The sequence below is a fragment of the Hemibagrus wyckioides genome, linkage group LG08 (assembly GCF_019097595.1).
Source record: "Hemibagrus wyckioides isolate EC202008001 linkage group LG08, SWU_Hwy_1.0, whole genome shotgun sequence".
NCBI lineage: Eukaryota > Metazoa > Chordata > Actinopteri > Siluriformes > Bagridae > Hemibagrus > Hemibagrus wyckioides.
The window spans coordinates 29086647-29112060 of NC_080717.1; the positions used below are offsets into that span (position 1 = coordinate 29086647).

Consider the following 25414-nt stretch of genomic DNA (forward strand, 5'->3'; position numbering starts at 1 on the left):
CAGTAAAAGTGCCAGGTTTATTTTGGGGTAAATACGGTTTGTTGTGTGCCGCTTGAAGAAAATGTGTTAGTGAGCTAAAATGTGGAGCAGTGGTTAAGGTTCTGTTAGACAAGCAATGATGGCTTCTTAAATTACCCCTGAAATCAAAACATTTTACATTATTAAAATAATCAAATACTATTATGTAATAATTGTTTAACATTAATTGGGATTTTATTTTACTTTTATTTTTTTTACAGATTTAATAGCTAAAAAAAGAAAATCAGTTCAGAGGTTCAGAGAAACCTCAGTACAGTACTTCATGACAACAGACTGGACATCTATATAAATATCCACACATAATGTAGACATTTCCCACCAATGTTCAAGTGCTTAATGAACAGCTGGTCACTCTCCTTCAACTGGACACAAAGTCTGATTTATAATTGATATCTTTCTATTTTTGTCAGATAAGCTGTGCTTCAACACTCTATTTCATAATGAGGACATGCAGGAGATCACGAAACACTTTGTGGTTTGCCACATCGATGCTCCCGGTCAACAAGTTGGAGCCCCTCAGATGCCAGCAGGGTAAATATCCACACTAATAGAGATTAGATATATGCCCACAAAACAACAAAACAAAACCTATACAGAAATTAACACTCTCTCTCTCTCTCTCTCTCTCTCTCTCTCTCTGTCTATCTCTCTCTTTCTCTCTCTCACACACACACATTATTGCATTCATTCTAATTCTCTTTACTCATATATCTGAAGGTACCAGTACCCCACCATGGACCAATTGGCAGGTATGCTGCCCAGCGTTGTCCAGCACTTTGGGTAAGTGTCATTATAATAGCCTGATTGACAAGCATTACTTTACTCTGGATTCGAGTGTGTGAGTTTGACTAGAATAGTAGAAGTTGGACTGTGTGAGTGTGGTTGGATTAGGGTGTGTGAGTAGTACAAATTAGTGAGTTATTAGAATAAGTGAGTTTAGTGAGTTTACAGATTAAAGTGTGTGAGCATGATTAGATTAGTATAATTAGTATTGTTAGATGATATATTGATATATTGTTAGTGTGAATGGTTATTGTTAGATCATGGATTGATTAGTATGGGTTGAACAAGTGAGTATGGTTACATTACTGTGCTGTAAAGTGAGGATGCTTACAATGGGTGAGTATGGTTTGGTCAGCAGTATTTGTGTGAGTGTTGTTTCATTGGAATGAGTTAGTAAGGTTAGACTAATACTGGATTGAGTGTGAAAATTGCTAGATTAGTTTAGTACATGTGAATGGATCGGATTGTCTAATTTAGTTATTATTATTATTATTATTATTATTATTATTATTATTATTATTATTATTATTATTATTCATCTCCAGATTTAAGAGCATTGTGGGAATTGGAGTAGGAGCCGGTGCTTACATCCTCGCCAAGTTTGCTGTGAGTGTTGTTCCCTTCCTCTCATTCTCTCTTTCCATCTCACTCTCACTCGGCTGACTCATATTCTTCTACCCCTCCTAGGATAATAAGCTTTATTCAGAAGCTAATATAGTAGTGTGCAATCTTTGTAGTTTTTTAAAAAAAATAACCTTCATGCATAGAAACAAAAAGAAGGTCATGATCATCAGCATCAGCATCACTCTCTCTCTCTCTCTCTCTCTCTCTCTCTCTCTCTCTCTCTCTCTCTCTCTCTCTCTTAGCTGCTCTTTCCTGACCTTGTTGAGGGTTTGGTTCTGCTCAACATCGACCCAAATGGGAAAGGATGGATCGACTGGGCTGCTTCCAAATTATCTGGACTGACCAGCACGCTGCCCGACACGGTCCTACCTCACCTCTTCAGCCAGGTGGAAACACATACAAACTGACAATCTGAAAACTTGCCATGGGAGCGTGCTATTTCATAGACTTGATTGAACCTAATAACTGTTAAACATTCACGATAATAAGCTGCAATCCAAAATTTCCCAAAATCACAGTGGACGAAATTACACAAAAGTATTACACAAAAGTGCACTGAGGTTACAAAAGGGCATGCACTGCAGCTACAGTGGAAGGTGCAGAAGCTTTAAGGTTAAGATTAATGTTTCCGGTACAGGCAGTCATGGCCTCTCTGGTCGTACAGGCTGATAAATCTGTTGGCATGCAGCCGAATAATAAAAGAGCTGACATTCTGTTTGCAAAGTGTCTGATGCTATGGTAATTGTTGGTTGAAGAACGAATGTGGCGCCTTCGTAACTGCAGGAGAAATGGGTACATAAATCCTACAGACAACGCTTAAAGCAATGGGAGACCCTGGAGTGTTGTAGGCTATTGCACTCACTGTTGGATCAAATAAATCCAAAATAAACTCCATTACTGAGTGACTCACCTTACTGAGATGGGCTTTTGATTGATTTGCTGAGCCAACCATCATCACTTCACTCACTCCCTGAATCTGACCAGTTGGGTGAATTGGTAGCTGTCATGTTCTCAAAATCAACCCAAGATAGCTAAGATGGATTGTTGGTCTTAGAGGTGCAAAACAGGCTCGAGTAACTTATGGCAGTCACACTTTTTATACAGTTGAGCTAATTCATGAATATGAGTCAAAGTTGGGAAGGTTCACTGCAATTAAAGATACAGACAATGTTTGAGCACTGAGTGTTGTTTATACTGCTGGTACAAATGGGGTTTAAACGTTGACCGTTAATCTGTTAATCAGTTAATCAGTACACAGTAACTCTGGTACAATGTTACAGATTCATATAAAGCCTAGAATTGTATATGAATTGTATGTTGTGCAATTTAGAGGTAGGGGTAATCATCTGAATCAGATGTTGAATCAGTTCAAAAGAATCAGTTTGGTAAACTGAATCAAACTTCAGTAAATCATGGAGAAGATGCTGTGTCACATCACATCACCACACCATTCCCTACTTCATCTAGGCAACTAGTGAAACACAGGACTTTTTAATCCACATAGACTGAGACAATGATAAAATAAATTCAAAGCAAAGAACATTCTTCACATAAAACCCATTTCATTCATCTTTAACACAAGCATTGCTTATTGTCCCTTTAATCTGCAGGAGGAGCTGATGAACAACAGCGATCTGGTGCAGAGCTACCGACAGCAGATCAACAACACCATCAACCAGTTCAACCTGCAGCTCTTCTGGAACATGTACAACAGGTAATTAGCATAAACATGGTGCAGATTTGCATATGCAAATAAAAGGAAATTAAAAATAAAAAAACTGTCGTAAATATAGCACATCAGGTGTGATGAGGTTGTGAAGAATTTTTCCATTCAATTAAATTGTATTTTTTTTTATTTTTTATAGACATTTTAATTTATAATTATAAATTATTGGACATTTAAATATGCAAATAAAGCCATTAGGCACTGTCATAAATAAATCATATTAAATTAAACAAATTTGTGAAGGTCTATTTGCTTCAGTTTTATTTGTATAGCACTTTTAACAATATACATTTATGGAAAGCTTTACAGGAATATAAAATTATATTTCACTTTACAGGAATTAAAAAAATGGAATCTAAAATGTAAAATTTTACATTTATATTTGAAATTATGTTTATCTGTTGTCGGTCACTAATATGCAGTAAAAATGGAAGTAAACTGCAAACATTTAGATATTAATTTTTCTTTTAATTGAATATAGAATCACAATGATTTTAGTGATATATTTTGGGGACAGAAGCGGGCTTTTCTGTGTCTCTTAAGGACATTCTGGATGGACAGACAGTTCCATTTCATACAGGACTCTGAGTTTAAAACTATCAACTGGATCAGAACCCATTTATTGATGTGAATGGTCTGTTTCTTAGCCGTAGAGATCTGGAGATGAATCGCAGTGGCACTGTGCTGAACGCCAAGACAATCAGGTGGGCTTTTATACGTCTCCTTCCCTCTTTCTCTCCATCTATCTCACTAACACCTTCATTTAACCTTCTAGCCCTCTATATCTCTCTCACTTTTATTTTCATCTCTGCTTTCTTCTTTTTCTATATCTATCCCTCTATTCTCACAGTCTGTTTAATTCTCTCTTCCTCTCATCCACACTGCCTCACGCTTTATTACTCTTTTTCTCTGTAACAGTGCCTCTTTTTCTTTCTCTTCCTATTGTTTTCCTTCTTTACCACTTCCCCCTTGGTAGATAATTATATAGGTCATGCAGCATCTCCAAACAGCTCAGAGCATCCTTCTTCAAGTAGGATACAACCTAAATGCATTTCCGATTGTAGAACTGGACCTGCACTCCCTTACATTTTTTCTTTCTTTCTATCTTTTTCTCCTTTTCTAACTTTGTGTATAATTACACATGCACTGTGTCTAATCTTGCTCTTTGTCTCTCTGTTATATCTGTCGTTCAGATGCCCAGTGATGCTGGTGGTGGGAGATAATGCTCCAGCAGAGGAAGGCGTGGTGAGGGTTTCTTTTATTTTCCTTCTCCTCACTCTTTCCTTTCTACTGTATAGACACACATTTGGGTTTAAAAGTCTGTTCTGTTCTCATTAGTAATCATACACTAATATTAAACTGCACAATGCTGATCTTTGCTCTTTCAAACTCAGAGGTTTGTATAAACCTTCATAAGAACATGGGAGAGATACGAAGTTTGTGTCCTCAAGCTACCTGTTTCATTTCTTATGACATCAAAGTTTCATACAAATCCTCACACCGTAGACTCCTAACATATTCATTACGAAGAAAAATGTCTTCGGTCGAAAACTCGTCTTATTCCCAGCTATACTTTCTACACATTCTCTTGTGTGCTTATTGCTTTTCTGGCAGTGTTTCAGTAAGTTACTCCAGCCTGTCTGTTTCTCTCTGGGACAGATGATACAGCATTTAGGTCAGTCTCCTGGACCGTGTGCCCAATCATTTGAACTATATTTTATAGCTGTGTATGAGTCCCGGGTCACTGCATCAGCACATCACATCACATCAAGCCACTAGTGTGTGAATGGAAGAGAGAGTGATAGAGAAAGACTGAATGAAGTAGGGCGAAGAGGAGGAACGAAGAGGAGATTGAGAGCAAATTAAAATAAAACAAAAAACAGAAAAATAAGACAGAGCAAGAATGGGAGAATGAATTATACCGAAAAATCCAGTGATGGACACAAGCAACATGAAGTGGGGGATAATTTAATAGAGATGTAAAAAAAAAAGGTTCTTACATTCTTTTTAGATATGCATTAACATTTTTTTATTTAAAATGTAAAAATAAAAGGAAAGCAAATGTATAATAATTATTACATGAGGCTTTAAATGATTCTTATACTTTTATTGTCATCTTATTGTAAGTACACTGTAATTTATTAGATAAGAAATCAATACTTTTTTATAGAATTCTTAAAAATATTAGAAAAAAAAATACACCAGCCCACTATAGACATAAAGATCTGAACAAAATCTTTCAACTTCTCTGACTGAGAATCAAACCCGGATATTTTTGAAGATACTCTTATCCCGAGTGACTCTCATCTTATCTCCTTTATAAAACTGAGCAGTTGAGGGTTAAGGGCCTTGCTCAAGGGCCCGGCAGTGGCAGCTTGGCGGTCCTTTGATTTGCACTCACAAGCTTCCGATCTGTTGTCCAGCACCGTAACCACTGAGCTACCACTGCCCTCACATGTCCCCAATTACACAGCCACAGTGCATTTTGGGTATTCTCCCACTAGGGTTCATTGTTGCTGCATTGTAGGACTGTACTGTATATTCTTAACTTTCTGACCACAGCAAAGTATTCTTAACTTTCTGACCACTATTGTGATGTGTGAGGGTTTGTATGTTTGTGTGAATAAATCTGACACCTCGGGGATTTACAGCTGTGAGGCTACTGCTGGAGTGACTCATGTAGTATGAAATATTTGGGTCAGCACACATATACTGTTTGTATGTACACACACACACACACACACACACACACACACACACACACACACACAAATCCAAACTACAGTAGGTAGCTCAAACACTCAAACACATCACACACACTCACGTAAAACTAGGACAAACAAATACTGCTGCAGTCACCAAATCACTTGATCATCACTTGCTCCCATGTTTAAACTCAAACACACTTAAACCTTATTCCTATTATCATCCAACCTTAAACTTAATTTACTGAAAGTGTTTAAACAATGGATTAATGGATGCCTGTGTTTAAGCACAATGACTTGTTTCTATAAATAAATGTGTATGGAAAACATATCACTTAAGTATTATCAGCAACCCGGGAATAAATAAAACAGTCCAAATCCATAGACTGAGTCCTGCAATCATGTCTCAGCTGATTTGAGTGTTCATTTGGCCTCTTTATCTGCTTGGTAGATCTTAACCTCATGGCAGAGGCAACCAGGTTGTAAATATAAATATTTGGGACATAGCAGAATTCATGACACCATCAGTCGTAAGAGATTCCATGGCCATATTTGACAGGGGAGTTCATATTTTCCTGTTTCCAGGTTTTTTTTTTCTCATCTGAATGTACTTCATGGTTCCAACTGCTGACTGTGTTTGTGAATTGCTCTCATAAAGAGCTTCTTTCTTTTCTTTCCTTATAATCAGCGATGATGGTGTTAAACAGTTGATTGTACAGGACAGTGGTGAGACCGGCCATGCTGTATGGTTTAGAGACAGTGTCACTGAGGAAGAGACAGGAGTCAGAGCTGGAGGTAGCAGAGCTGAAGATGTTGAGGTTCTCTTTGGGAGGGACACGGTTGGACAGGATTAGGAACGAGGACATCAGAGGGACAGCTCATGTTGGACGTTTGGGGGACAAAGTTAGGGAAGACAGATTAAGATGGTTTGGACATGTCCAGAGGAGGGAGAGTGAGGATATTGGTAGGAGAATGTTGGACATGGAGCTGCCAGGCAGGAGGAAAAGAGGAAGACCAAAGAGGAGAGATATGGATGGAATAAATGAGGATATGAAGCTAGTGGGTGTAAGTGTTGAGGATGCAGAAGATAGGGATAGGTGGAGAGAGATGATTCGCTGTGGAGACCCCTGAAGGGAAAAGCCCAAAGAAGAAGAAGAAGAAGGAGGAGGAGGAGGAGGAGGAGGAGGAGGTGTTAAACAGTTGATTCTATAAGTGCACTAAACTGTGACACACAATCGTTTTTTGGCTGTTTCTTTGTCAAAATAAAAGGCAATCATTCTGGAGTTAATTGTCTAAAATACAGTTTATTCATTCAATTCAATTCAGTTTATTTGACAGTAGATGTTGTCTCAAAGCAGCTTTACAGGAGTATAGAATCATAGAATAAATGATAAAGTTTCAGTTAGGTTAATATTTATCCCTAATGAGAAGCTTGAGGTGACGGTGTTGAGGAAAAACCCTCTGAGATGATCTGAGGAAGAAACCTTGAGAGGAACCAGGCTCAGAAGGGAACCTCATCCTCATTTGGGTGACACTGGACAGGAAATGATATAAATGTAAATAAAGTCCTTTCTATAAGTGTTTATAGTCACATGGAATTGTGCAACCAAGAGATCCTGAGAAACTAATAGGTCATCGTATTTTCTGAGCTCATTGTAGACTTAACACTAGTTCCTTCCTGCCGAAAGCTGACCGATGCAAAGGCAGTCAGAGATAGTCTCCATATTACTTTACTATATAACACTGTACATTGTGTTTTATATCAGCAGGATTTATTATTAATATATTTAACTGTACAGCATCATGTTAATGACCTATGTATAGTGATGGACAGTATTTCATCGCGTCCTGTTGATTTGCTCATATGTAAAATAGACGTTATTTTTAACATTTCCATCCTTTTCTTGTTTTTTATCTTCAGGTTGAGTGCAACTCCAAGCTGGACCCAACCAACACCACTTTCCTGAAGGTAAAATTGCATCGCAACACAAAATGAAGAAATGTAATAAAAATAAGCATATATTTTTTTGTGAACAATTGTTTTATTAGAGAAATAGTTCAGTATAACACAAAATACAACACATCAATCTAGTCTGTAGCCATAACCCCCACCCTCCCGGTAGACTTATACTGTACTAAGAAAGCGTAAGAGATTGCAGTGGAAAAAAGTACAAACTGTAATGCTTAATCACAAAAAGAATAGAAAGAAAGATAAATAAACAATAATAGAAATAATCATAATAATAATATATACATAAATACAAAGTAAATTATACGTCAAAAAGAGGAAACAAAGGATTTAACAGTTTCAAAAATAGCCCTCCAGATCTTCAAAGTTTTTGTCTTTGCTCCATGAATGTGAGCTGTTGATAGTTCCATAGAGACAATGCCAAGCAGAGATAGGCCCCATATACGTCTAGACATTAAATGGGGAGGAGCCCAGCGACTGACTAACATTTTCTTTGCAGCAGTAAGAGCAGCTAAAAGTAAGTTTCTTTGTTGTGGAGACAGAGCCAGGTCAGAAAAGTTATTTAAGAAAAAAAGGTTTGGAGTCAAAACCACCTCCTTTTCTTCTAAAAATAATATGTCATGAGCAAGCTGAGACCAGAAGAGAGAAAGTGTAGAACATTCCCAAAAAAATGTAACCAGTGCCCGAGTGCCCTCTGTGGACATAATTCGCAATTTGGGGAGGATAACACATGCATATAAAAGAGTTTTACAGGGGACAGATAGAGTCTATGTAGTAATTTCCAATGGATCATCTGATGATTGTGGTTTTTTGAGGATGATATGATTGTTTCCCAAATTTGATCAGAGGATAAAGTTTGTGTATCGCCACTGATATCCTTAGAGCATTTCTTCATCTTTAAAATGTTTTGAATCTAGACAAATTTATCTACTATTTCCTGTTATGAGATAACAATTAGCCAGGTCTAAAATGATTTAAACTATTTCTATTTTGATTATTTTTAAGCTTAAAATTTTGCCAGATTGTTTTGCAGATATTAAGCATTTCTAGAAAGAATCAAATTGATTCTTTAAAATAGTAAAATATGTCTAGATATAGTTTTAATTCATCTTAAATTTGCTTTCTTGTAATTTTATAATAAGAAATAGTAGATTAATTTGAAAAGATTGATGTTATATTATCTTAAGATGATTTTTTTTTCAAGGCCATACAATGAAGGCAGTAACTCCTGAGGTTTAAAGACTCGTGTGTTTGGTTTCAGATGGCTGACTCGGGTGGACTGCCTCAGATCACACAGGTCAGAATCCTGACCCAGGATCAGCATGTGTACATGTTTCTGTTAAGCTTTTTCATGAAGGACTAAACCAGCCTACCGAGTCAGTGAAATCAAGTTCATTGAAGCATTTTTATAAACTGTAGCCGAGGCAGTTAAGGCATAGGACATGTCAAGTCTGCTCCATTTCCCAGAATCCTCGGCCAAACAGCAAACCACAAACTTAAGCACATGATCCCTTACATGATCTGCTACCCAACAGCCGCTTGTTCCTAATCAGCACTCTGTATAAATACCCCAGACTCGCAGAATCTTCTGTTCTCCTGGTATTTTTGTGCTTTGTGGAGAGCCTTTAGAAATTGATTTGGAAATATATATAATAATTATATATATATATATATTTCTTCAGCTTTCTTTACTGCTCCCAACTCTGTCCAAAAAATACAGGTCAAGAAAGATGCTAATTACAGGAAAATACATAAATAAATTACACAAGTGGATTAAAAACACAAAACCCCAATATGAATTGCAATAACAGTTATAATAAGGGCAGTAGTAGCACCTCATCAGTTACATTTCTTAATTTCTGAGTTAAAACAATTAATAAATAATAATAAAATGTACACAATTCAAGTCACAGAGGACAGTGGGCTACTGTAATGTTGCTGCTTTATGTTCAGACTGAAGCTAATTATTTTTTCATTGTACATAATATATTCCCTCATTAGCATAAACAAACAGTTTAATATATTTAACAGTTTGTTTTCCACAACATTTTCTCCTGAGTTTGTTCACCTGCCAATTCCCACCAAATGGCTTAAAACGAATAAAAACAGTGTGTATCTCCTTACTGTATATATGATTTATAATAACAATTCAACAGCTATCCTCTCGACCTGAGTCTGATATTTGTGTGGCATGACACCAAATGATTTTGAAGTGATTACCACTTAAATAAAATGGCCACTATAATTGCTTTTAGCTCTGCAACAACAAAGCTAGTGAACTTTTGTACACCATACAACTGATAGACAAACTGATTAGGTTTCTTTTTTGTACTGATTGTGTGTTAGTGATCTCAGTGTTCATTAACCCTCGACTGTTTCTGCCTCAGCCTGGAAAACTGACAGAAGCCTTTAAGTACTTCCTGCAGGGGATGGGATACAGTAAGTGTTATTAATATTTATTCTTAGTCTTTTTGAATTAGAACAATATCAGTCTGTGTCAACGAATTTCTTCTGAGATCGAGTGCATTTCTAAATCTGAGCCTAATTGCATTCAGTCATTCTGTATAACATGATCAGATAGTCAGCTTGTGTGTAAATATAGGGACAGGTGTGTGTGTGTGTGTGTGTACGCGTGTGAGTGTGTGCGCTTCTTGTGTGTGTAGGAATGCATAGTTTTGTTGTAACCTTTTCCTTTGTGCTTGTGTGCATTTTCCTGTCCTCTCTCAGTCGCGTCTATAAAGGATCGGAGGATGAGTGGAGGGCCAGGTATTTCCTGTTTCCTCTCCTGCCTCCTCCATCTGAAACAAAACAATTTGTATTTTTCACTCTGTTGGATCTTACCATCCCTCCTTTCTTTTACTGTCCCTGTTTGAATGTGTGATTTCTGTTGGTTTGTGTTGTCATTTTGCAGACCAGTCATCAATGTCCCATCATGCTCTCTGCATGGCCGACTACGCCAAAAAGAGAGATGTGCTTGTGAAATAGGTTTAATGGTCAGAAGTGCACGCAAGATATATATATTTAAATATATAATGCTAGTACATTAAAGACAACAGGAAGCTTGTAATAGTGTGTTAGCAAGATGCTTGAGAATGTTCTTAAGAGAATGTTGTATGAACTGAGGATCTGTAAAAGGTGAGAATGAGACCATGAGACAGTCCAGCTGTGAAACACCTGAATAGTTCTGATGCTGCTTCTGATCTGCCCTGGTCAATGTCTTCTCCGTTTTAAAAATTTACCACAGATTACTAATATATCAAGTGTCATGTCCGCAGTACAACTCTTGACAAAGTCTAGATCATTTACAAAAAGTTCAACCATTCAATAATCCATTCCACAGCACTGTTGAACTCTTGACTCTTAATTGTGTTAGTGTTGCTTTATTGATGTGCAGTAATACACTTTAGGACATGCTAATGTAGGGGAAAAATGTTGGGAATGGTAACACACTTTATCCTGGACAGGGTCAGTGTGGGTTTGAAGCATAACCAAAGAACACTGGGCATGAGGCAGGCAATAATACTAGGAGTCATATAGGAATACTGCTAGGAGTCATTTAGGAAGACTCCTGGGAGTCATTTAGGAAAACTACTAGGAGTCATTTAGGAAGACTGCTAGGAGTCATATAGGAATACTCCTGGGAGTCATTTAGGGGTCATGAGGGGATGTGGACAAGGGCCTGATAAGAACAGTATTGGAATGTAGGTTAGATCTGCCGTTCATCATTGCATGAAGCTGTTATTTAAAAAATAAAAACTTATATTCTGGTATTCACTCTTGAATTCAGGTCGATGAGCTACTAGAAGGAACACCAGCATGCCATCCTAACCACCCTCCTCGCTTCATAGCATGCTGATCATAAACACTGTACTACTGTTTCACCTCTCTCTCTCTCTCTCTCTCTCTCTCTCTCTCTCAGTGCCCTCAGCCAGTATGACTCGGCTGGCTCGCTCTCGCACTGCCTCTCTGACCAGTGGTGGCTCCGTGGACGGCTCCCGCAACCGAGCATGCACACACTCAGACAGCACCGAGGGTGTGGGTCAGCTCAGCCACACCATGGAGGTGTCCTGTTGAGCTCTCTCTCTCACACACACACACACACACACACACACATATACAAACACATGCGTAGATGGAGGGCATGGAACAGATAGCAGTAGGGACTGAGTTGAAGGAAAGGGCAGAGATTTGTTCCTCTGTGTGTTTCTGTTCTGTAAAACGACACACTCCTCCAGTCTCTCTCCTGCGTGTTTCATGGCTTCGTGGTTTTTTGCTCAAAGTGTATTCGTGTCGTTGCTCCAGTGTCTTCCTCTGTTCTGCTTATGTTACGCGAGCCCCCAAAACAACTCCCATCATTCCCTGCTCTCGTGTCCTGTCTCCAAGAGTGACTGGTGGCTTTAAAGCACAGATGGATTTTAAGTAAAAAAAAAAAAAAAGGAAATAAGAAAGTAATAGAAACAAAAAGAAAAAGTGGAGTAATGTTTTTTCTAAAGAACTTCATGAATAACCAATGAGCTTGAGTGGTTTTATTAAACAATTCTGTCTAATCTTCCTGACATACCATTAATGGTGGTTGTAAATACGTCATGAATCGATCCTGAGGAGTTTTCACCTCTATCTGTCAGAAATATTAAGGTTTAGAGTTTTGGCTCCACTAGCTGGCTAAAATTAGATAAAAGACAAAGAAAACCACAGATTGTATTGAATAACAAAATATATTAAGGACGTCAATCAGAAAAAAAACACACACACACCAAACTCATCCGGCATGTGCATCTTCTTTTCATTCTGTCTTTTTTTTTTAGCTAGCTAGCAAGCTAAAGCTGATCTTGGTCAGAATGCTGGCTACTCTTGGGTCTGTGTGAGATTCTGTACAACTGAGATTAAATGTATTGATGAATTTCTCCATCTTAGGGTTTCTCAGCAGGAAGCAGGTTGAGGGATGTCCTGTGGCAGCATGCTGTAATTCCAGTTCTCTGTTTTAGCCATGAGTAGAAGGAGTGTCTGATTGAGGCTGCAGCCAATCAGGTTTTAAGATGTCAGTTCTTAGCCAATCATCACAGCTCAGTTGCATTTCAAAATACTTCTGAAAAAACTTTGCTAGTGATTACTCCACCTGTAGTACACTTACAGTAGTGTGCACTACTATAGTGAGATTTTCTGTCATACATTTGAATCTAGTACACTAGGTGTAGTGTGCATTATTCTATTAGTGACTATTATTTGACTTTAGTATACTCATTGTATTGGTGTGTACACTAACGTTAGTGCATGTCTACCACTGAAATCCTTTCCTCAACAAATGTAGTACGCTAACTGTAAAGTACACTAGCATGAGTGTGCACTACTCCATCAGTTTAATCTCCACCCAACTCAATACAGAGTGTAATAGTGTGCACTACTTTACCAAAGAACCCTGGTAGTGCACCCTTCTATATTCTTACAGTAGACTTTTACCTCTTTTACAGTATCTGCAGTGTACACTCCTCTAACACTCAAGTGCACTACTCTATCAGTAAAATCACGTTATAATTTAGTAGGCTCATTGTAGTGTGCACTCCCCTCTGGCATAGAAGTGGTTTTGCCTGGGATCGGTTCATCGGTTTCCTTTCTGTAGACAATCACAATTCATCCCGAACCAAACCGGAACCACGAACTGAGGCTGAACCTGTGTGCAAGCGGAGAGGTCATAGGTCATAAGGCAAAGGAACTAGAAAGCGTCAAGGTGCCGAGCTTGATGTCTGTAAACTGTCTAGCTCAATGGAAGTGTATACCAAAGTAACACTAACACACACACACACACACACACACACACAAAGGTTCTGTAAAAGGATAAATCCTCAGAAACCACACCACGCTGTACATTCAGACTCTTCTCTACTTCCCTGATGAACAAGTGAATGTGAAAATAAGCTACACTGATACACTGATAGGCGATGCCAAGCACATGAGCTGTGAGATGATTGGCTAGAGCTGCTTCATGATTGTATTATATATGTTAATGATATAGGTGATCATGGTGTCCCCTCCCCTTTCACACACAAGTCAGTTTCTCCTCCATCTGCCTTACTGAATGTTACTTTACACAGCTTCCTCAATCTTGTAGGAAGTGATGCACTCACTACTGCAGGGGTGTTTCCTGTTCATGTGCGTCTGTGAGGGGCGGGGCTTCTGGAGCTTCGTGCTCCAAGCTCGGAATGTAGGGCAAATCCCAAACCCACAAAACCCCCTTCCCCCAAAAAACTCAAGGTGCCCCGACCCTTACAGACGCGTACAGTCGCCCCAAAGGGCTAACGGACATCTCGTCCCTTCCGTTATCGTCGAGGTACCGCTCCTCATGCACACGACACGAGAGGACACAAACTCTGCACATGCTGTCCAAATCCCATGAACAGCAGTCGTCTATTGTAGGTTATATTAAAAGGAGAGAGAGAGAGAGAGAGAGAGAGAGAGAGAGAGTGTGTGTGTGTGTCATGAGTGAGTAAATGTGGGAGTCATGAAGGGTGTGAAGAGGCTTTGGACGGTGCTTGACTGTGAAATGTTTCTATTAGAAACAAGGAAATGAGGTCATCATGATACTAATAATTGAATTAATATTGCACAAGTGTTAAATGTAGCTCAAAATCCAACCAGGATGGAGAACAGAAATAGACAAAAGCTATTAAAAAAAGGTGTAGGCTTAACATTTCAAGTGAAGTAATGAAATGAAAATGAAATTAGAGTTAAAATAGAGTAAAAACAGAGCAGGTTAGCCACCAGTAGAAGAAAGGTTCTGACTTTTTTAGACTGATATTGGACAAGCTGTACGTTTCTCCTGCCTCTGTTTGCATGATACTGTATAAGCCCGAGACTGTGTTTCATTATTTCTGTCTGCCAGTTGTTAAGCATGCCTCCTGTTCTCCACATGAGTGTTTCCCATCACTGATCTGAGGTCAGGCTTTGTCTCTGACACTGTAGTAAATGGTACTGATGCCAGATCAGACTCTGAACATGATCTAGGATGTTGTTGTAGTGTGGTTCCGTCCCGAAACACCTTCAAATACTACTGGGTCTGGGTTCAGCGCTCCGTGACCCGCTTTTCACCTCCTGAACTTAGCACTCATTACTCTCTTCCTGCTGTAGATATTCACTGTTTTTAGATAATAACAAGCAAAAAGGATTGCTTTGTCTTGTGAAGGTATACAGTTCCCATACCCAACTTATTATTATTATTATTATTATTATTATTATTATTATTATTATTATTATTCATTTTGTATTGAGCAATAAATAAGTTCTTGTGTTTTGAGATGGTTCTTCCTTTCAGAACTCAAAAAGACGTCTATAGAGACAGTAGGACTGAACCTTTCCTGCCTGATTAAAACAAGTGTTCATGTCAAATGTAAATCTATATAGAAGCCATCAATATATGTGTACTGATCATGTAACAACCATAAATAAACAAGAAAGTAACAACAGTATGACATATTGTCCTGCTTCTGTGTGTGCTGTATCTCTAAAATCTAATCAAATGTTTGTACACAACATATTGTTTGTAATGGAGCTGTTCAGATGTTTTATCTACAGCATTGTATGTACAATTATTCATCTTGAGGCCGAGGCCATGATCTTTGGATCTCCAAATTTCACTTAAAATAAGAAGAAAATAGTAGACAAATCTAGCTACTAATGGATATTTTATATGAAAGCACTTGTTCTAATTAATAGGGATTCAGAGATTCCATAGATAATCTATGGCCTGATAATAAACTGATTCAAAATATTTGCTGTTCAAACACATTTAATAATCATTGATATAGTGGAGATTTCATTACGCTTACATTTATTTTACTTGATTGAAGTTGTTTTCATCGTCAGCACTCGGGAACAGTCATAGATAAAGCTGCAACTATGAGTTTTATACTAACAACTTTCAACTTTTTGGAAATGATTTTACATCCTGACCTTAAACTGGTACAACTGGTGGCATGAGTTCGTGTAATCTCTGTGTTTGTGAGTCATGAGGTTTTCTGTGTTTCAGAGAATGACCAAAGGCTACTCATTATCCTAGACCTTGAAATAATAAAAACTGAATCATATTATTATTGGTAGTAGTAGTAGTAGTTTTATATTTTTTTTCTTGGTCAGGCCCTATGTGGGTTGAATATGGGCTGTTACTGGGGCCCAGTTTGGCTGCACAGAAAACATGTTGGTCCCATGTAGACCCATGATGGACTTGTTTCCGTATTGTGTGTCAGAGACTAAATCTTTTCTCTACATCATATTAAAGATGACTACATGTCTACATTTTTCACTGGTAATTACAGTGAGTGCTTTTTGTACCAAAATGTTCAATCATTTTTTCCAACTTCCACATATGAGAATAATGACATTATAACTTTTATGTTAATTTAGGATTTATGATGATCTTTATGATAGCTAATCCACAAATATGGAAGAAATATATATTCAGAAATATATATTGTGGGTTCTACCTGTGCCCCAGGTACACTGAAGAAACTTCTGTTATTTTAGATATTTCACTAGAACTGAGTCTCAGAAGTTTTCAAATGAAGGTCTCAGAAAGTCATTTTAAAAATGTTAAACCCAGTGTGAGATTTATGATTTCATAAAGATAAGTATGTAAAGTGGTAGATGAGTTCATTCTGCCTCATACAGCTCCATCTAAGTGGAGGAGAAGTTTTGGGGTAAAACAGTAAATAAATAAAAAAATATATAAAAAATCATGCTGCAATTGTGCCCAGTGTACTTTCCCATATAACTGTAGATCTTTTAGCCATCCACACAATGTATTGATACGTGGCACAATTACTCGTTCATCTACACATGTGCTTTATCTCATCCGTTGTCCATGTGGTCTCACTGTTGGAAAAACCTCTAGATCATTACGTACTCACCTTAGTGAACATGGGGGTAATATTAGGACGGGTGTTGAACCCAGCCCTATAGCGTCTCATTTTAGACAAATGTGCCACAATGTTAGTGACTTACAATATATTAGCATATATAGATTTTGAGAAGAAACTTTTATAACGGGAATGTTTTTGGATTTATACTTTAAATACGTTGTCACCTTTTGGATTGAACAAAGAATTCAATATTAAGCCTTTCTTATAAGATTATATTTCTTCATCTGCTTTTAGTATTGTTTGATAATTTGAGGAGCGTTTATTGATTTGTATTGACTTGTATGTTTATTGGAGTTTAAGTGTGTTTATCCCTCTTTCTCTCTCTCTCTCTCTCTCTCTCTTTCTTAGTTAGTTATTTAGAGTTGTACCTCGGCTCACTTGATTTGTGCCTGATGAAGACCTGATGGTGGAAACGTTGCAATAAATACTTATATGGAGCAGTATTAGTGTGTGGACATTATGTTTGTGTTCACGGGGGGAAAACTGTCTCATAAACGAAGAGCAAACACTGAAACAGAAGATAAGGTGAACTTTTTGGAAGCACTGCTAGAGGGCTCTATTGGGTCAATGTAGCTGTTGCGACTCAGACATCTTGAACTTGTTCAGGTCTAATTTGTTGGAACATTTGGATCTAGCTGATTGTTTTGGACTACACTGTCATTCAGAGGAACCGTATTATTTATTCAGCCCTGTTTTCATACAGATACCATTTCAGATGATAGAAATGCTGTATGGGGTAGTAAAAGAAATAAGATGGAAAATAAAATACCTATTCTGAAAATTTCTCCAGAGCAAAGATCATATAGACCAAATGACAAGTTCAACACTTAGCTGACATCCTTAATGTTATTTTTATTACCATGATGTTCAGATCTACATGTCTGACATGGTCAGGGAGCAGGAGCGCCTCAGCAGATCATTCAATAAAAGTGGAGACAATCAAAATATATCTATATCCAGGTGAGCTGTTTTTGAGTGTATGTGTGTGTGTGTGTGTGTGTGCTGCACTTTTGTAAAAGAATAGCTCCAGACAATGAAGGTCAGTAACAGTAAAAGCTATTTATATTATATTAACAATAAGCTTTTAGTGGAGGTGAGGTAATTAATAAAAATAATAATTATGATATCTATGGAAGTGCCCCATGCACACACATTCACACACACTCACTCACAAGCACATATTATTATGATGTTTAGCTTCAAGTCTCCTGTGACTAGCATCTGATCTGTGCTACGAGGATTCTCCTGCGTTTCTACCAAGATAACTGTGGTTTGAAGGGGGGGTTCACATTTAGGGCCCATCCTTTTTTCTGTCAAAAAGATTTCAAAAAGATTTCTTTATTGTTTAATAGTGGCCAATCATCAAGACCTGAGAGAATCATTTTATAAAGTCAAAAATGTTTACCATGAATGTTTTGTGTGTGAATAAAATTAAAATAATGTGAGACTCGATATCCACTGTTACACAAACTTTTATTTTAAACTAACCACTGTAGCTGAAAATGTAAAATTAATCACTTGTTCCACAGGAGGACGTTTATCAGAGACACATCCACCAAACCGCAGGGGTTTAGAATAGAAAAAGCAGAAAGCTTTATGAACTGTGTGTGTGTGTGTGTGTGTGTGTTACAGCACTATTTTATAATATCAATTTCAGATAGGCAGCAGCTACATTAATATGTACTACATTAATATGAAAATGTTGATCATTACTTTAATAATTTATGCAGGGGAGATTCTAAGATTTTTATTTAGGGTGGGGGGGGGTGTCAGCCCCCAGTGAGGGTATAATAGTAAAAAAAAAAAAAAATAAATAAAATAAAATAAAGGTTTGACTAACAGGGTGGGATGGTAAACATATTGCAGTGTTCCACTGTACTCACACACACTCACACACATACACACACACTCACACACACACACACACACACACACACTCACACACACACACACACACTCCTCTGATCCTCGCTCTGCGACGACACGGTCTGCACATTGAAGAATGCGCTGAAAGATGGGGAGGAGGCCGAAGTCGATCACAGATTTGTGTAGAGTTTATGGAGAATCGCAGAATTTTTAGAGGGGCTGAGTAGAAATGTTAGAATGTTAAAGCCCCCCTAAAAATGGCCTAGCGACGCCCATGCTTTTATGCATAAACATGAGTTTGCTTGTCATCCATTGCTGAGAGAAAATGTGAGGTTTAAAGTGAACTTGTCTTTATGGTACACAGAATGTTCTAATCTACATTAAATAGCTAACAGTCTGAAGTTACCTACAACAGTGTATATTAATGTTAGCTCAGTCACTGTTAGGTTAACATCAACAGGTGTAGACAGAAAATATGATAATCCTGACCTGAGCTAATTTACTGAATCAAACAACTCACATCTCCTTTCTTTCTTATCATCCATGAGGACATTAAAGTCATCTGTTACTGCTTCTGGAGTTTCATTGCTAACTGTGCCGCAACCACCATACCTGTTCATTACACCTGTTTATTAATGAAATGAAATGAAACAGCCTTTATTTGTCACATACACATTACAGCACAGTGAAATTCTTTCTTCGCATATCCCATCCTTGGAGGTTGGGGTCAGAGCGCAGGGTCAGCCATGATACAGCGCCCCTGGAGCAGAGAGGGTTAAGGGCCTTGCTCAAGGGCCCAACAGTGGCAACTTGGCAGTGCTGGGGCTTGAACCCCTGAGCTTCCAGTCAACGACCCAGAGCCTTAACCACTTGAGCCACCACTGCCCCACCTGTTCATTATACCTGTTCATTATACCTGTTCATTATACCTGTTCATTATACCTGTTCATTACACCTGTCCATTATACCTGTTCATTATACCAGTCCATTACACCTGTTCATTATACCTGTCCATTATACCTGTTCATTATACCAGTCCATTATACCTGTTCATTATACCTGTTCATTACACCTGTTCATTATACCTGTCCATTATACCTGTCCATTATACCTGTCCATTATACCTGTTCATTATACCAGTCCATTATACCTGTTCATTATACCTGTTCATTACACCTGTTCATTATACCTGTCCATTATACCTGTCCATTATACCTGTTCATTACACCTGTTCATTATACCTGTTCATTATACCAGTCCATTACACCTGTTCATTACACCTGTCCATTATACCTGTCCATTATACCTGTTCATTATACCTGTTCATTATACCTGTTCATTACACCTGTCCATTATACCTGTTCATTATACCAGTCCATTATACCTGTTCATTATACCTGTTCATTACACCTGTTCATTATACCTGTCCATTATACCTGTTCATTACACCTGTTCATTATACCTGTCCATTATACCTGTTCATTATACCAGTCCATTATACCTGTTCATTATACCTGTTCATTACACCTGTTCATTATACCTGTCCATTATACCTGTTCATTACACCTGTTCATTATACCTGTTCATTATACCAGTCCATTACACCTGTTCATTACACCTGTCCATTATACCTGTCCATTACACCTGTTCATTATACCTGTTCATTACACCTGTTCATTATACCTGTCCATTATACCTGTTCATTACACCTGTTCATTATACCTGTTCATTATACCAGTCCATTACACCTGTTCATTACACCTGTCCATTATACCTGTCCATTACACCTGTTCATTATACCTGTTCATTACACCTGTCCATTATACCTGTTCATTACACCTGTTCATTACACCTGTTCATTATACCTGTTCATTACACCTGTCCATTATACCTGTTCATTACACCTGTCCATTATACCTGTCCATTACACCTGTTCATTATACCTGTTCATTATACTTGTTCATTACACCTGTTCATTATACCTGTTCATTATACCTGTTCATTATACCTGTCCATTACACCTGTTCATTACACCTGTTCATTACACCTGTCCATTACACCTGTCCATTATACCTGTTCATTACACCTGTCCATTATACCTGTCCATTATACCTGTTCATTATACCTGTTCATTACACCTGTCCATTATACCTGTTCATTACACCTGTCCATTATACCTGTCCATTATACCTGTTCATTATACCTGTCCATTATATCTGTTTATTACACCTGTCCATTATACCTGTTCATTACACCTGTTCATTATTAAATATATATTTGAATATTAAATATAATGAGTGAATGTTTCTGAGGTATGAGAGACAACTGTTTTGAAAAACACAATGCTGAGATTTGTCCCACGTTTTCATAAATATTTATTGAGATAAAGGTCTATATTTGTGATGAGTTACCTGTAGCTGACAACAAACACGTTTTCAATGTGTTCAAGTAACAATGGCACTATGTTAGCTAGCTTTGCTAACAAGTTAGCTAACATCAGGCTAACTCTAATTCTGAGGTGTAAAGTTTATCTAAACCTGACTATCTCACTCATATTAGCTCTTTAAACACCCTAGTCCTGATCCTGTCCATCTTTTCTGTTAGAATCTCCTCCACTTATCTAGAAAGGCTTTCCACTAGATTTAGGAGAGTGTCTGTGGGGATTTAGCAGAAACATTTTTAGCCATAAACATTTCCAGTGTGGTCTTCTTTATTTTTTTCCCCAGTGAAGGTGGAAACTCTAGTAGAACATGACAAGTAGTAAAATGAATAATGTGGAAATGTCTTTCAATTAGAAAAGACTGAATTTTCACTGCACTACAATTCCATAATGCAACCTGGCGGGGTTTTTTTTCTTTTTTTTGCTCTGATTGACATGCATGTATATGATTTACTTACAGATGAACACAACATACACATACCACTCCAGTTAAACCAGTCAGGCCTGGAGTCAGTGCTACAGAGGTATGTACACTTTATCCTGTTAAGAAAACAGCCATGATCCTATCACAGTCTGAAGAAATCTTTTACCAAATATGATTAAAGTCTGCTTTTTTACAGCTACTTTTAAAATAGTGTTGTCCCCCAGGTAGTCCAGGAGCCCCAAGTGACTGCTTATACAGCTTATAGCAGGTTACTAAACAAACACATCATTCATCCTTCCATACTTTCTGTCTAATGTGTTCTCCTCCCTCACAGGAAGATCAGTGCTCTCTGCCCCCAGTGGTGAAAGCTACCACAGGACACCGTCCACAGGCGTGTCCAATTCTGAAAGCTGCGTCTATGGCTTCATCAAAAGCTCTAGCTGGTATGTAAATAGTAATAAACAGATGAGTCACTTTAACACAGATATTAGGTTGTTGTGAATAGTAATGAATCTGGTGTAATGCTCTTATACTACGCTAAGGAAATTCACTGATTCTTTACTCCTGTGATAAATAATTTAAAGGGAATATATTTCCATATCTTTCAAATCCCAGTGAAGTCTTTACTTTTTGAATGAAGTCAAAAAGAACCTTATTCTTGGCTTATTTTGCCATTCTGGGCAATTTTATCATCCTGATCTCAGGTTCAGGGCCAAACAACAAAGTGTTACTCACATATTTTGTTCATATCTATTAAATAATAATTCCAGATTGTAACACTATAAAATTTAAATAGAGAAACACTTACACAAGACACTGGAAGCTGGCTAGATATATGTGTTCTTGTATTATATGGCACAGCAATTCCTTAGACTTTATTTTACTGGACAGTCCAATCACACTTGTGTTTCTAGTACGTTATGGGTGTTGAGTAATGGTTGTTTTCTTGAAGGACGTGTGTTTTGGCGAGCCCATCAGGAGACTCTGCAGGGTACACAGATTCATCAGCCTGACATGAACATAAAATCATAATTCATAAAAACAATAACCGAGTCATCTTTAACTTCTTATAATAATTTTACCTCTAAACAAGTTTAGCTTATTTGTACACCTTAAGCCCAGAGAAACGTTCTCAAACTCTCTCTCTCTCTCTCTCTCATTACTGTGGCAGGTCTCATTGGATGACCGAATACAAGGAACACTTTGGTTTCCCACAACTTGGCCACAAACTTGCAGGACAATCCTGAGGCTCGGTTTGCAGACAAGCACAGGCACACCGAATACCATTCCACCTACGGTCGCAAGGTAGTAAACAACTCTATGCTAATTGTAAAAGTGCAGATACAATAGTTTCTCACAGTGATCTATTTAGGTCATTTACAGTTAGATTCAAGATTCAAGATTCAAGAAGCTTTTATTGTCATATCAACCACATACAGCTGGCGCAGTACATAGTGAAATGAAACAACGTTTCTCCAGGACCTGGTGCTACAGAAACATACAACAACAAGTTCAATACAAAACAACAAACAACACCACAGAGCTAGGACAGAAGTTTGTCTTAGCCACGTAAAGTGCACAGTGTGCAGCTAGGTGCTAACAGACCATAGACAAGACAGTGCAAAAGACAATAAATACAATAAAGACAACACAAAAGAACACAGGACACTTAGCGCTGAAAAGAAATAAAAGAACGTGTACTGGAATGTAAGTGAAATAAAATAGATAAAGTGAAATGATGGGGGTTAACCCAAGATGGCCACTCCGGAACCAAAATGGTGCTTTCTTTTTGTTTTAGCGCTAAATTTAAAGTGCATGGACGCCAAAGACAGTGGTGTTCATGTATACGACCGCCAGACGATATTACGGTACAGAAATCATGCAGTTACTAACTTGCATGATGAACTACTCTGCAAACTTCGCGAACTCGGCTTGCTGCGAAGTCCAGGCCTTCAGTCCTCGGCGTCGCCTGATGCCGGTGGCCGGATTTAGATTTAGGATTTAGATTTAGATTTTTTGGTGGCCAGATTTAGAGAATCTGGCCTTCAGACCTTCTTATCTAGAGCAACGTCCTGCCAGTACAAGTAGATCAGAGACTAAAACTGATATCAAACTAAATCTCTCTTAAAGAGAAGATAAGAACGTATACAAGACACGTTTATTAACCTATTTTCTTTTGCACATTTATCCACACAACTAGATTACAACTAGAACTGACTTCAGCACTTCTGTCTAGTGTCGACTCTCCCTGTTCTTACCACAATACTTGTTTTTCCTCCCAGTATAACATTGCAGTGTATTGGGTCAAATGGTATACCTTACCTTATTATTATATGAACCTGTAGTCTGAATGTAGTCCGCACCGCCCAGTTCAATGTTACTCTGTTCCAGGAGCACCGTGGAACAGTGTAAAACGTATCACAATACACAGCATTAGTACAGTGCCATAGTAAATACATATATATATATATATTATATATCTTAAAACATTAAATTGTCATTGGAGCTTCAAAAACAGTTATTTTTATATTTTTATTCTTATCCCCAGATGTAAAATATTTATAGATATTATAGAGAAGGTTCTGCTTGATTATTCCATCTCCTCTTCACCAGTGCTGGTCTTCAGACACTTTACCTTTGTGTAAATGATTAAAAAAAAAAAAAAAAAGATAATAATGTTTCCTCATTGTAGACTTTTACAATCAGGACTAACAATACACCACAGTACAACAATACACCACAACACATCACTGACCGATTAACGTCAGAACGTCGCCAGTCGTAAACATACCTGTACCTGTACACTGCACACCTTACACTGCGTATATACACCACATTCATGCTGCTACACACATTACACTGGGACACACTGTGCAATATTACTGATTATACTGTGTATCTCATACCATTGTTACTGTACATACTGTACAATAATTGCAACATATATTCTTTTATATATATATATATTTATAAAAGAATATATATATTTTTTTTTTTACTGTACTTATCAGTGTTTTTTACAACTGCAATGTCTGGAGCTGCACTAAACAATTTCACTCACTTCTACACTTGTGTTGTAAATGATGTGACAATAAAGACACTAGAATAATCAAGCATTAAGATAAGATAGAACGTTATTAATCCCCAAGGGTTTTTCTTTTGCCAGAGGCTGCTTCAGATTACAAGAAAAATAAATAGAAATGAAAAATAAATAAAATAATCTATATATACAAATGTATTCAAAAGTACAAAATGTATTATAGAAATGAAATATTCTCTTTATATACAAACTGTATTCAAAGTACAAAAAACCCAGACTTCACATCAGCGATGGTTAGAACAGTTTTCCAACAGCTTTTAACTCTTTAAGTAATTCCATTGTCCACAACATGAACATTTAATCAGACATGATGCATTACAATTACTATAAATTGCAAAATCTGTCAATGTCTGTTGGTTACTGAATAATTCTCCCATTATCATTTCTGTAGTGTGAAAACACTTCTTTCGAGTGTCTCCAAAACACACATTTTTTATATTTACTTCATACCAATAAAGATGCCTTAATAAAAGGTGAAATGATTATGTACAATGAAGGAATATAAAGGACTGGCAGGGCCAAAATAATCAATATCGAGCAGATGTAGACCTGAGCAATAGATTAGCGAATCATTGATCTTTAACTCATTTCACATTTGCACACAAAACAACTCTTTTCTTTTGAACAACAAAAATGGTAAACATTTTTAACCCTTGAATTGTGAATGAGAGAAAGTACATCCATGTATCTCACACTTGAATTCAGGGATCTTTCCTAATCACATTTTCCATCTGTTACTTTGTCAGATGAACCATTTTAATGCTCTTTATTTCAGATAGAGTGGATATGATCGGTCTACATCCATCTGGTAAAAATGTAGATGTTTGCC

The 25414-nt window shown here is 37.5% G+C and overlaps 1 protein-coding gene across 9 annotated transcripts in view; it reads left to right on the forward strand.

Moving 5' to 3' along the window:
- ndrg4 (NDRG family member 4) overlaps nt 1–15306 on the forward strand; it is a 43087-nt gene extending 27781 nt beyond the window's left edge. For 7 of the 9 annotated variants that reach the window (XM_058396238.1, XM_058396241.1, XM_058396242.1 and 4 more), the window contains 12 exons: nt 450–570; nt 757–819; nt 1368–1428; nt 1689–1832; nt 3057–3160; nt 3820–3876; nt 4366–4417; nt 7799–7846; nt 9108–9143; nt 10234–10285; nt 10574–10612; nt 11766–15306. In XM_058396238.1, the coding sequence (XP_058252221.1) occupies nt 450–570; nt 757–819; nt 1368–1428; nt 1689–1832; nt 3057–3160; nt 3820–3876; nt 4366–4417; nt 7799–7846; nt 9108–9143; nt 10234–10285; nt 10574–10612; nt 11766–11920 (932 nt within the window). In that variant the 3' untranslated portion in view covers nt 11921–15306. The remainder of the gene's footprint in view (nt 1–449; nt 571–756; nt 820–1367; nt 1429–1688; nt 1833–3056; nt 3161–3819; nt 3877–4365; nt 4418–7798; nt 7847–9107; nt 9144–10233; nt 10286–10573; nt 10613–11765) is intronic. The other 2 variants (XM_058396239.1, XM_058396246.1) reach the window with 1 other exon arrangement.
- Nucleotides 15307–25414: the final 10108 nt, after the last annotated feature.